This window comes from Lactuca virosa, chromosome 8 (assembly GCF_052849685.1).
Source record: "Lactuca virosa cultivar CGN04683 chromosome 8, Lactuca_virosa_CGN04683_v6, whole genome shotgun sequence".
Classification (NCBI taxonomy): domain Eukaryota; kingdom Viridiplantae; phylum Streptophyta; class Magnoliopsida; order Asterales; family Asteraceae; genus Lactuca; species Lactuca virosa.
The window spans coordinates 152603317-152616764 of record NC_136433.1 but is presented as its reverse complement, the minus strand read 5'-3'; the positions used below and the strand labels follow the sequence as shown (position 1 = coordinate 152616764).

Sequence of the window (13448 nt, the reverse complement as noted above, 5' to 3'; positions counted from 1 at the left end):
GTATCCTCTATAGTCTTTTTATAACATTATATCTTTAAAATGGTAGAAGTCACACTTCGATTTACTCCAACAAAAAGTCACTAATCTTCAGAATTAGAACCCTTTTGAAAATAACCTACATTCCCTTTTTAATCATCCAACAAAACTACTCATAAATGTACACTACCGTGTACTTTTATACTGTAAATCTAATAAAACTCTTTGAATTGATTCTGACTATAATCAAGAAAAATGCTTTATATCTTGTGATTTCAATTACTTAAATTACTTTAGTTAGGCCAAGTACATATATTGAAGATTTTTCTTTGGACAAGTTGTTCAAATTTGAATTCAATTTGTTGAAGTTAGTAACTTTGATATATTCGGCATCTAACTACTAGCATAAACAACACAGTATTCTTTGCAATATGCAAAACAATGGTAAATAGATGCAAATTAAAGAACCATATGAAAATACAATAGTGCATGTACAACTTTATTAGTCATCAATACAAAAGTCTTGTTTCCAAGCACCAGAATATGGTGGACTGTGAAGGTCAAATATCTGGTCAAGAATAATATGAGTAGTCAATACTAAGCATATATTTACAAATAAAATCGCTCAAGTTAAGAAATAGACAAATAAAGAATGTAGAGTCTTCATTAACGAGGGTATGATTAATCATCTCCATTGTTAAGATTTTCGATAACTAGTTTAACTGAATCTGATTTTTTTTTTTTTTTTTTAAACATCTCATAGAGGCATTTCATCAAACATTGTTATGCATTTCTAACAAACTATCGATCTAAGTGTCCTATCAAATTAATTAGAAGCAATCATAATCCATGAGATGTAAGTAGGTTTGACCTGTTGCAACTCATGGAACCGACAACAACCAACTCGAACAGAGGTGCAGCCATACAACAAGATAACGACAAGAATAAGTGTAGAAGGAATTAAGGAAGAACAAATCGATGTAATCAAACAACAAAGAAGAGATGGAATTCAATGGAACAACAGCTACAAACAATCAGAATAAACAAACAAAAGTAGCAGGAAGAAGAAATCGATACAACAGAAGACGTTCGATGAAAAACCGAAGAGGGGAAGAAGAACACGACGCGTACATTTTTCCAGGGGATATGTAGTCGTTTTATGGTTCTAGTTCTAAACCTAAAATTATTTATATATTAAATTAAAAAATAAATAAAAACGATTTTTTAAGAAAACTAACTATGGATTTTGGGTTTTTTTATATTTTTTTATCATTATAATTTTAGTTTTTATTTATTTATTATTATTTTACAACTAAAAACCAAACCGTCAAATATTATTGAGGTTATTGTTTATGATTTTTACACACTCAAGTATATACGTATCTAACTAAAAACCACACCAATGAATTTTTTGAAATGGTTCTGGTTTTTTCGTATGTGATTCGGTTTGAGTTTTGTAGCACATCCTATGAGTATGTATATATATTCATTTCTTTTTTAATAAAACATTTTACCAAAAAATCTATCTAATTATAGCAATATCACTCAAATATAAAACTATTTTCACTTTTATAGTTTTATAATTGGATAGATTTTCCAAAACGTAATTAATATCCTAAAAAACTGACTCGTACATTTTTGGAAATACAATATCTAATCAAGAAAAAAAAAATTACAAAGGTCAAAGATGTAATAGAAAAAACTGAAAATATAATGCTATAATACACATATAAATAAGAGTATAATGCATTAATATCCAAATAACTAAAAGTATGTTGTTATTTCTTGCACTTACCCAATATGTATAACATATTTATTTTTCTTCTTAAACCTCCTATGGTGTTTTTAGCATCTTTGGTGTGTTCTAAGCGTGACTAAAACTGATTTTAAGCGACATGCAGACCTAATAAAAAACGTGCATTACACAGCCAATAAGAAAAGGTTACTAATTATAAATACGTTATAAGATCCTTAAAAAATTTCTTGGATATAGGACACAAACACAACTAAATTCCAAAATATTGGCCAAGTTAAGTTGTAAGGTTGTTACACAGCCCATGATCTATCGCCTATGTTTAAAAAACAAACAAGCAGTAGAATCAGAGAAAAATGCAAATAGCATAGTCCCAATATCTCCACGAAATTGAAAAGATATTATATTCATTTCGCATACTATATAAAGCCAACCTCTAGGCAAAGAGTTTAATTACTCCAACTCATAGTCTCATACACATCCCTTTTTTCTTATATCTAGCTACTACGTACGTCGACCACTATGTCATTCACAAACCAGACATCCATGGCTTTTTTGGTTATAATCTTCTTCTCAGCGACTTTGCTTTCACACACTGAATCCCGGTTTCTCCCTGAAACTTCAAGCTCTGAGAGCCACAACCAATGGATGGCTCCTTATGGACGCGTATACAAGGATGCTAATGAGAAAGAACAACGTTCAAAGATTTTTCAAGAGAACGTTCACTAATCACTACACTACATAGAGACATGAACAAAGGTTACAAACTAGCAGTCAATGAGTTTACAGACCTTACAAACCAAGAGTTCACAAGCAAAAGGAACCGATTCAAGGCACACGAATGTCAATATTCCCCATCCAGTACTTCCGCTTTCAGGTATGAAAATGTCACAGAAGTTCCATCATCAAGGGATTGGAGAAAGAAAGGTGCAGTAACACCCATTAAAGACCAAGGCCAATGTGGTAAGCATTGTAAAAACTATATATTCGAATTCATGATTAATTTCAGACTTCAACATTTCATCATGCATGATCATTTGTAGGGTGTTGTTGGGCGTTTTCAGCTGTGGCAGCTATGGAAGGAATAACTCAAATCAAAACAGGTAAATTAGTTTCTTTATCAGAACAAGAGGTTGTTGATTGCGACACCAGTGGTGTAGATCAGGGATGTGAAGGTGGTATTATGGATGATGCCTTTGATTTCATCTGCAACAACAATTAAGGAGGCATCTAAACATGGTGCAACAATTACGGGTTATGAAGATGTTCCTGCTAATAGGGAAAGTTCACTGTTGAAAGCTGTAGTTAGTCAGCCGGTGTCTGTTGCCATTGATGCTAGTGGGTCCGACTTCCAGTTTTACTCTAGTGGTGTGTTTAAAGGAGAGTGTGGTACTGAACTTGACCATGGTGTTACTGTAGTTGGTTATGGAACAAGTGATGATGGAACTAAGTATTGGTTGGTGAAGAATTCATGGGGAACGAGTTGGGGTCTAGAGGGGTATGCAATGATGCAAATTAAGAGATGTTGATGCAGAAGGCATTTGTGGGATTGCTATGGTTGCTTCCTATCCCACCGCATAATTATTTTGACAAGATAATAAAACAATATAAATTATATTACGAACTAATTATCAATTTGTCAAAATTATCATTGAATAATTTATATTGATGTATAAATATCCAATCGATATAACCGACACAGATAAGCCGGATTTAATATTAAGAATTAAAATGTCAAGTTGGCCGAAATAATAAATCTAATTATTATTATTATTAGATTAACAAAGTTCGTCCATAAACAAGATTAACACTTCGTGATTATATCTCATTATAAGAAATATAAGAAAGATAGAAGAAGAGTGTTCCGTTATCAAACGAATTTAATAAACAATACTGAAAAAGTAAAACTAGCCAGAAGAGTATAGATTCTTGACTAATAACTACACAGAATGACTCTCGTCCTTAAAGGCTTTTACGCACTCCAATGATTGTAAACAATAACCCCATAAGTTCTCGATTTTGGGGTGTGGAATACGACTCCATAAGAGCTATATTTATAGCCACCGAAACATTAGGAGATTAGAGACTTTCCCAATGACAATAGCTTGTCATGTGGCATGCAGATTTGACTAGGTCAAACCTTAATGCTCTACAAGCAACACATTTTCTGGAGTCTTCTAGAAGTTTTTGTATATTTATCCACGAAGTCAACGTGTGGTCAACGTTGATCGGGTTGGTCTAACCCAATCCCTGCTAAAAATATAAGTTCCTCGCAACCGATGTGAAATACGCCTAAATCATGCCAATTTACAAACCTTGCGTCTCTTGTTGAAGGCCCGAATACTTGCGAATGTGGTATTGGCTCATCCCTTAACCTCCACTAAAGCATTCGAAGGCATAATTACCATCTTGTAAACCAACCCCTTAAATTTCCAACATTTATGGGATATCAAGAGTAAGTATTGTATCTTATATGTGTTTCTGTTTATGTTAATACAACGAACTTGTAAATTATGACATGTATTCGAAAAATCAACTGTTTGTAAAGTTGCAATTATCATATTATGGATCGGAAAATTTGTGAGCTTGGATATCTTTTCGTATTGACGCATGCAAACTATGTTGAAACGTAGGAAATAGAAAAAACATCATAAATGGTCCCTGTGGTTTCTTCAAATCTGAAGTTTAGTCCCCGTGGTTTAAACCATCATAGATGGTCCATGTGCTTTCAAAACTTTTGACGATTGGTCCTTATTGGTAACTCCGTTAAGTTTTGTCCGTTAACTGAAGAGTATTTTCGTCATTTCACTACCACAGAGACCATTTATGATGTTTTTTCGTATTTTTTTTAATAAAAGAAAAAATTAAATATAATTAAATATATAAAATGTCTCACCTCTCTCTCTCTCTCTCTCAAAAACACACACACATACACTTCCTGAAAATCAAAAACGCACAACCTCATCCCAGTCTTCTCCCTCTCCTTAAAAATCTTTCTCTCTCAGCTTGAAGGAAAGATCGTCGGTAACCTTTTGACATCAACGTCATCTTTAGACAAAAGGGTGTTTCAAGGGGTTTCGTTCTTGGGTTCAAGGGGTTTCAATATCTGTATTTGTAAACCCAGTTAAAGAAGACGAAAGGAGTTTCACTATAAACCTCAATTCACTACCTGACCATAAGACGCTCCCAACACCACCCCATTACTTTACTTGTTGTCTTTAGATCTCTGAAATCCAGCATGTGTCGAAATTAGAGCTAAGGTGATCGATCAATTCCACATCATGTATCAATAATCTCTTTCAAGATTCACGATTGTCAACAGATTTTGGTAATTATGATCTGATATTCGTTTATAATGCGTTTGTATTTTGCAATGGAAGAAGAAGAGAATCAGGAGGTTGAAGAAGAAGAGAATCAGGGGGTTGAGGAGGAAGGGATCGATCTAAAAGTTGGGATCAATCTGAATCGATTTGATACTACTTTAAATCTATTGAAAAGATTTAGTTAATATCGGAAGGGATCGATCTGAAAATTGGGATCAAGTACACTGATACTAAGACTGAATATTTTATTATTGCTGTTCTGATTGATCTTTTGAACACATATGAGAACCTGGTTTTTTTTCTTCTGGTTTTGTGGTTTTTGTTTTTTTGAGTTTTTGATTAGATTAATGGTGATTATTGTTGAAATTGAAATCGGGTGCAGACAATGAATAGAGGAGAGCGAAAATAGAGGTGCTAAACCTGGGTTTGTGTATGATCTGTTTGGGTGTTGTAAATACAAATTTTCATATGGGTTCCATTCTAAACCTTTGAACTCCCTAGGTCAATGTGGATCTGGGTTTGTGTATGATCTGTTTGTGTTTTGTAATCTGGGTCGAACTTCCAGACAATGTTGTGAACAAAGCAAATCGATGATAGTGTTGGACTGATTGGCGAGGATGTGAAGACGATGAACAGAGTATGTAAGTTTCTTTGTGTGCATGTATGTGTCTAGAGAGAGAGATAGAAAGAGAGAGAGGTGGGACCTTTTATATATTTAATTTTTTCTTTTAAAAAAAATACGAGAAAACATCATAAATGGTCTCTGTGGTAGTGAAATGACAAAAATGTCCTTCAGTTAACGGACAAAACTTAACGGAGTTACCAATAAGGACCAATCGTCAAAAGTTTTGAAAGCACAGGGACCATCTATGATGTTTTTAAACCACGGGGACTAAACTTCAGATTTGGGGAAACCATAGGGACCATTTATGATGTTTTTTCTAGGAAATATAAGAAGTTTCCATTGGGAAAAAATACAATATTTGTGTATGAAGAGAATTTGATGAATATCGTTTTACCTTGTTTTATATTATTTTAATTTCTAAATGTATATAAGAGTTCACTTATATGGTTTGAATTGTTGTTAAACTATTTAGAACATAACATACTCCAAAGTTCGATTAATGGAACACGCGATCTAATTTCCAAAATTTCCTAACTTGAAAGCAAACGCTCCAAAGAAAATTAAGTACGAAAAAGGATACATAGCTAGATAATGTAATATTTGAATCTATTTTTGCATTTTTGTGGTTCAAGGTTAGTCTTTTTTTATTTGATGATGAATAAAAAATATGTCGTTTAAATCTTGATTCCGTTTCGACAAAAGGTGAGGAATCCGATATTGATGGAAAATAATTATTTATGGAGTTACAAGTTTTGCAGGATATATTGTCGCATGAGACATGCCAAAGAGAATGTCATTTGAGAGATACTTAAATATGAAATTTGCAAATATGGATTTATTCCCAAATGTGTTGCTTGTATATAAGATCTTGTTGACAATATCATTTACCGTAGCATTAGCGAAAATAATATTTTTTAAATTAAAGATGCTGAAATATTTGTATCTCCAAACTATCTTCATTTTAGGAAAGATTGAATATGTTCACATTTTTAAGTATTGAAAATAGTTTCAACTTAGTTTTGATTATTATAAAATAATTGATGTTTAATCTTCAAATAATGCACAAAAACGTTTTTTAAGGTATTTTGTAAGTTTTTGTTTGCATTAATACAAATTTTGTTTAATTAAAGTAATTGATCTTTAATCTTCATATGTGCATTATTTTATTAGCTCGTTTCAGGTATGAAAACCCCATGGGCTGGTTCTAATCGTTTTAGGCATAAAAAACTCATGGGCTGGCTCTAAGGCTAAGAGGAGTGATAACACTCTTAGCACGTTGTCACGTCAGCTTTTTAAATGTCATCTCACTTTTCTCCATTTAGCACCATATCTTAACATTTGGTAGGGAGTGGTAATACTACTAGCATTCCATTTTTTTATTTTTTTTTCTAATTTAATTTAATTACTTTATTTTAATAAACAAACATTTCTTTTAATGCTACACAAACATTTTTTTGATTTAAATAATATGACATAATATTACACAAACATTTATTTGACATTTTAACAAGTTCTTAATGTTTTAATTTTTTACAACAAAAACATACATTTTATATACATATTTCATACAAAAAGTAAACTATTAAGTAAAGATAATGGTGTGATTTAGAAACTTCCATCAAAAAGTGAACTATTAAAAAAAAATAAGGGTGTGATTTTGTAACTTACATCCAAATGAAATAAAAAAGAATTGAAATAATCACACGCTGATTGGTTAATATTTTAAAGAAAAACCAATAGCCAATAAGATTCAATCAATGTCCTCTCTCTCCTCTCGTTGTTATGCCATTGACGCGCTTAAAGGTAGCGAGCCCCCTCGCGAGAGCTAGGGGGCGGTGTTCTTTCTTCTTAGCGAGTGTTAACGAGTTCCTTAGCACCTCCACTCCCAGCCTAAGTGCATGTGTTTTATGTGGTTAATTAGTTTATATTACCGCTCCCACTACTGTTTACAGGAGAGTAATTCTTCATATTTTAAGATATCTACAAGACACTCGGTAATTTACTTTTTCAGACTAACTAAAACTCTTTTGATCCTAAAAAGAATGCGTGTAACTTTCTAGATATTTGGCATTTGTAAAACTAATCAACATGAGTCATGTAAAAAGTTATATTCACAAAAACCATATTCACTTTTGCTGTCATCAGGTGCGACCTTTATGAAATCAATAATGCATTTAGGATTTAGGAATGAGACTTGTACATTTTGGATAGGTGTGAACATGGCGCGGTTTGATGTGGTTTTTAGCCAAAACGTAATATATCGGTTTTTGCAATCTTAAAACCATGATGTGAGATTTTTGAAGTGGTGTGGTTTTGTGTTTTTACCTGCGGTGCAATTTCGATTTTAAACCAACAAATAAATAGGTGCGATTCTAAAACTGTAGGAGATCAGCAACGAAAAAAAAATATTAAAGTTTTAGCTTTTAGCTCTTTACCCAAGATGTCTTAGGGAGGAGAGAGTCATTTTCACCCAACCCACACAACCACTGCTACATCAGCGTCACACCAGCTTTTCTCTCTCTTCTCTCTTCCAACTCTCCTAACCTACAACATATGCAAATAATATATTTCTCAACCCATTCAACCCATTCAACTCATTCAATTTTTTATTTTAAAATAAACACAAACTAATAAAAATTATATAAATTAATTCATAAAATATAAAATTAATTTATAAAAACAAAATATTAATTATATTTGATATTATTTATAACGTCCCAAAAATATCGAGTAAAAATTTAATTTTAAATAATTCAAAACCATTCATTCATTATTCATTAGACGATAAGTGTAAAAGTATTCTCAAAACATTAGAGTAAAATCTTAAACAATCATTGCAGAATAAATCTCCAGGGATGTAATACGATCAAGTTGGACCATTCATTTTGAAACCAGAAGTACCTGAAAAACATTTTAAGCATAAACCGTAAGCACAAAGCTTTGTGAGTTCTCCAAAACACAATACATCGAACATGAACGGACCCAGCCTAACATACATTACTTCGGGCTAGTCCATGCAATTCGATCCCAACCTATATCATATAACATACATAATCGGGCCCAATGTGACATCCCCATTTTCACGGCCAGAAAAGACCGATTTTGTTTATGCTTTATAAAAATCAGAGTATCTCTTTTAATAAAAGTGTTGCGGAATTTGTTCCCAGAAAAACATGATAAATACGTTATCAAAGCATTTCTGAAGAAATGTATTTTTATTCCTTTTAAAAACATTTGGGATGTCATCGTCAATACAGAAACATAAGCATAAACAGAACTTACATTCATTTACACTAGTGATCTACATCTCTTTTAAATCTCTCAGTGTAAAGTAGCTTCATATCGACACATGTGATACAAATAAGTTTGAGTGGGTCAGGTTGGGAAACCTGGTGAGTACATTGGGTTTTCAACCCACAATAATATAATTATGTTTAATCATTAAACAATCAACCCAATTACCCATCCCCATTATCTTCTTTACTCTTAAGGATCTACCCTAAGAATCGACTATTCCTCGTTAATTCATTCCTAAAGATTGTCCTAAGGAGTAGGCACGAAGTCCATCGTTTCCTATGACACAGCTGTCAAGCACATCTACTAGTTCTATCACTTAGGCGCACCTGCCAGAATTGTGACATTCTCTATGAGGCGCAGCTGCCGGTATTGTCCTTCGGGCACAACTGCCAGGGTTATCTCGTTTATTGACAGTATCATTTTCGAGAGTCCACTCGCAATACATGTCAATGGGTTTTTAGAGTACACCGGTGAACACATCGTTCACAACACCTACAGGTTGCGAGCCTGCTAGTGTTCCACTGGACTGTCTAGAATAGTCTGTGGTTGTCATCCATACTCTGCTAGATGACGGGGCCAGCATTTGGGTAAAAGGCTTCTCACATCGTCCACCTCTCACCCTCACCTCAAGGTCTATTTCACCTCTCACCTCATCATCCGACTCATATTTCATCTACCCATGTTTACCCAACATATTTTGTAGATATAAAATATATATACAGTTTAAATCATTTAAAACATGTGTAAAATTGTTCATCCAGCATAGATAACAAGTATACAGATAAAATTCACACATAGCACGTAATTTATATTAAATACTTCATATCTATGTGTAAGATGAAAGTAACTATGCACTCACCTGATAAGGTGGTCACTCGGTACTCGGACAGCACTTCGTTAATCTTAAAACAATTTCCTTCGGACAAAACCTAATATCATTACCACTAGAGTTTAGTCTAACGTTAACCGCGACTAATTAATAGTCTAGCTATTATTACTATTATATAAGCGTTAAGCAACACTCTTATATAACTCATAATAATAGCCCAAATAATTATTTTAAGGTCCTAATAATGTTACTATATTAAAACATAAGCTATACTAAAGATAGGGTAGGCATAGCTCACTTACAACGAGTTTTTCGCAAAACCGGGCTTCGCCGGAGCAGCGTTCCCAAGCCGAAAGGCTCCTTTTCTCGGGACTCCGGGAGCCTCGGGGCTTCCTTCGGGTGCTAGGGGGTTTACCTAGACTTTAGGGGGCTTAAGGGAGGCTAGAGAGAGAGTATAGAGAGAGAAAGTGAAGTTGGGATGGTGTGAAGAATGAGCGAACCCGACACCTCAATTTATAGGCTGGAATCCTGCTCTACTCGTCGAGTAGGAGGTCCTACTCATCGAGTCCATGGCCAGGTGTCATCACCTGGTGGCTTGCCTTGGGGAGAAAGCCTTGGCCCATATTCAGCCACGTCACCCGATTTTGCAAAGCACCCTACCGACTTCTAAACCCCGTAGCTTTTTCATACGAGCTTCGTTTTTGACGTTCTTTATATCCACGCATAGGTAAAAACAAGATCTACAACTTTCATATAGACTCCATTGGCTAATTCTTGACTGATCTTAAATTTAACAGTAGGAGGAGATTAGACTGTTAAATGACCGCGAAGAATTCGTAACTCCTTCATACGGACTCCGTTTTCGTCTGTCTTTTTATCGTTGAGTTCCTATTAATGAGATCTTCAACTCTCATTTAGGTTGCGTAGGCCAAAAACCGCTCGAACTAAAATTCGAGTTTCGGGTCGTGCACTGCTATGTCAAATCTTAGAAAATTCATAACCTCCTCATACGAAGTCAGATTTGGGCGTTCTTTTTTTGTATGTTCTCGGTTTAACGTATACTACAACTTTTGTTTAGATCACTAAGGATAAAAAGTCCTCTATCGAAAATTCACTATTTACGTCTTTCGGTGTCGTGCCGGTTTTGCCGAAAAACTTTGACGGACCATAACTTCTTCGTTATAACTCGGATTTCGGCTTTCTTTATATGTACGGAGCCCTTGAGACATATTCTACAACTCGGTTAAGATTATTTATTCAAAATAATCTTTTGTCGAAAAGTCGTTTTCGATCCCTATTATTTCTAAATTGACTAGCCCAGATCTACGGGCGTTACACCCAACCCATATAAAACATACAAACACATGCAAGAGTCACAAGTACAACTAACATCCTACAAACAAAATCTAGTGGGCCGACATTGGTGTCTTCGACCCACGAATACAGTGAAGAAACTCACCTCTCAGCCGATAATCAACTGCTACTGCTTTCACTGCCGAAGATACACATGCTATACACCACCTATATAAACACACAAAGTGAACCCTTAGCCCTCCTTCCAAAACTAGAAGTTTGACCCGAAAGTCAAACCAAGTCAAAAGTCAGTGGTCAAAGTCAAAGTCAAAATTATCAATCAACAGCCCTCCACGTCATGGCCTTCCTTGGCCACGTCGTGGGCACTAGATGCCAAAATAGACGATGATTCCCCAGTCGCCACGTTGTGATAGTCTAGGGCCACGCCGTAGTCTTCAGTCTGAAAGCTTTTCTTCAATAAGGGCTTAATCCATAAGGACGAAAGCTAAAATCATCAGATCTGATTCCTAATAGCTTCATAGTGGATAAAGTTTCCAACTTTATCCATTAGGATGGTCAAAACCACAAAGATCTAGACTTTAAGCCTCAAAGGGACCCAAAAATGCATCTTTCTCAACTTAATCCATTAAGTCCAAGTCTCCCACTTTCAAATCCGAATCAACAAGATGGCTAGATGGATAAAGTTTCCAACTTTATCCATAATAATGTCACAATCTTTCAATAACTAAACTTTAATAGACCAAAATGGCCTAAAGGACCAAGATAACTTGCATGACTAAAAGGGAAGACAAAACATCATAACTTTCCTAGTCCATGAGGTCCAAGAAGCATTCCAAACTAATCAAAAGATGTTGGAGTCCACTCAACTCCAATATCACTCTTAAAATGGACCAAAAGTGCCAAAAACTACAAATGAATAGATATAAAGAACTAAAGAGCAAGATTGGAACTTTATACTCATAATAGTCCATAAATGTAATGTCTTTGATGGATCCAAGCTTGAAGCATCATTCCTTGCAACCAAAAGAACCTTCTTGATCTTTAAGCTTCATCAAAATATCATAAAAAGCATCCAAAAGAGGAGAAAGGGGAGGGAAGGAGCTCAAATCTGGAAGATGGAGGCTAGGATTTCTCCCAAGGGTTTCTAGATATGATGGAGGCTGCTAAAATGCCCAAAATGTGGAACCTTATGCTTAAATACGCTAAAAACCCTAAAATCATGAGCTTGATCCTGACAGACTGCCACTTCGTGGCCACGTTTCACCATTCCGTGGCCTGCCACGCCGTGAGCTCTGATCACCACTCTGTGGCGACGTTTTTCACCCAAATCCATTCTAGTTTAAGACAACCATAACTTCTTCGTTTCAACTCCGTTTTCGGCGATCTTTATATCCACGAAAAGGTATTGACAACCCCCAAAACACTATCTAATTACTTTTGACTTAAAACATACCGAACTAAAATCTTTAACTCATGAACGAAGTCTGAAGCATCACTTTTCCCATTTTACCCTTTGACTCCAAAACACATGAAAGAGGGTCTTGGGTAGGTGATTTCGTCTTGATCCAGAATCTTTGGGATAAAAAGGCGTTTTTTTTTTCGTTTATAAATCTTTATTGAATATTAATCAATTTTGTAAAGTATTCTATCTTTTTGACATTTTGACTAGGTTAAAAAGTTTAATCACTAGTTATAATTACTAGCCTTTTTAAAGTTAATGAGTAAATGAATGTGATATTGTTTAAATATCTTTTTATGTGATCTTGGTTTATTAATGTCAAACTTGAAAAAAAAAATTAAGAACTTAATAAAAAATTGAAAAATAAAAATAAAAACATAATGTTTTTATATCATTTTTTTCGAATTTGACACGTAATCATGACACGTCAACACCATATAACTAAATAATGTCATGTTAGCAGTAACAACCGATTGACCAGGTAAATGGTCAACATTGCAACAAATCATAAACATGATGTTTAAATTTCAACAAATGAGAAACATAGTGTTTAAGTTGCAAAAAAAAAAAAAAATCAAAAAATCAAAATCAAAATAAGTGAACACATCATCTTGTGCAATTAACTTAGTTTTAAACATCCATGTTGCATTTAATTCAGATTCACCAACAAAATAAGTGAAAACATCATCTTCTGTTTCGATTTGTTACGGTTATTTTATGGATTGGTTCAATTTTTTTCTCAGGCTATTTTTGGATAACCCCGACGACAAATGACAAAAACATTATCATTATGATTAACATTATATAATTATTTAGCTGTTTGCCAAATCTTAACTGTTAAGATTTATAGAAAAAATATAATATTACGAAAT

General features: G+C 34.2%; 1 protein-coding gene across 1 annotated transcript; it reads left to right on the top strand.

The window, feature by feature from the left end:
* The first annotated feature begins 2478 nt into the window (after nt 1–2478).
* Nucleotides 2479–3258, top strand: LOC145130968 (vignain-like). Its single transcript, XM_079065715.1, has 3 exons — nt 2479–2692; nt 2773–2861; nt 2953–3258. The coding sequence occupies exons 1-3, from the start codon at nt 2479–2481 to the stop codon at nt 3256–3258; spliced, it is 609 nt and encodes a 202-aa protein (XP_078921841.1).
* The last annotated feature ends 10190 nt before the right edge of the window (nt 3259–13448 follow it).

Bases quoted from the DNA above. Each gene is read 5' to 3' on its own strand.
- LOC145130968 (XM_079065715.1), top strand. From the start codon at position 2,479: ATGAACAAAGGTTACAAACTAGCAGTCAATGAGTTTACAGACCTTACA. The intron at 2,693-2,772 runs GTAAGCATTGTA...GATCATTTGTAG, and splicing joins TAAAGACCAAGGCCAATGTG to GGTGTTGTTGGGCGTTTTCA. The intron at 2,862-2,952 runs GTTGTTGATTGC...ACAACAATTAAG, and splicing joins TTTCTTTATCAGAACAAGAG to GAGGCATCTAAACATGGTGC.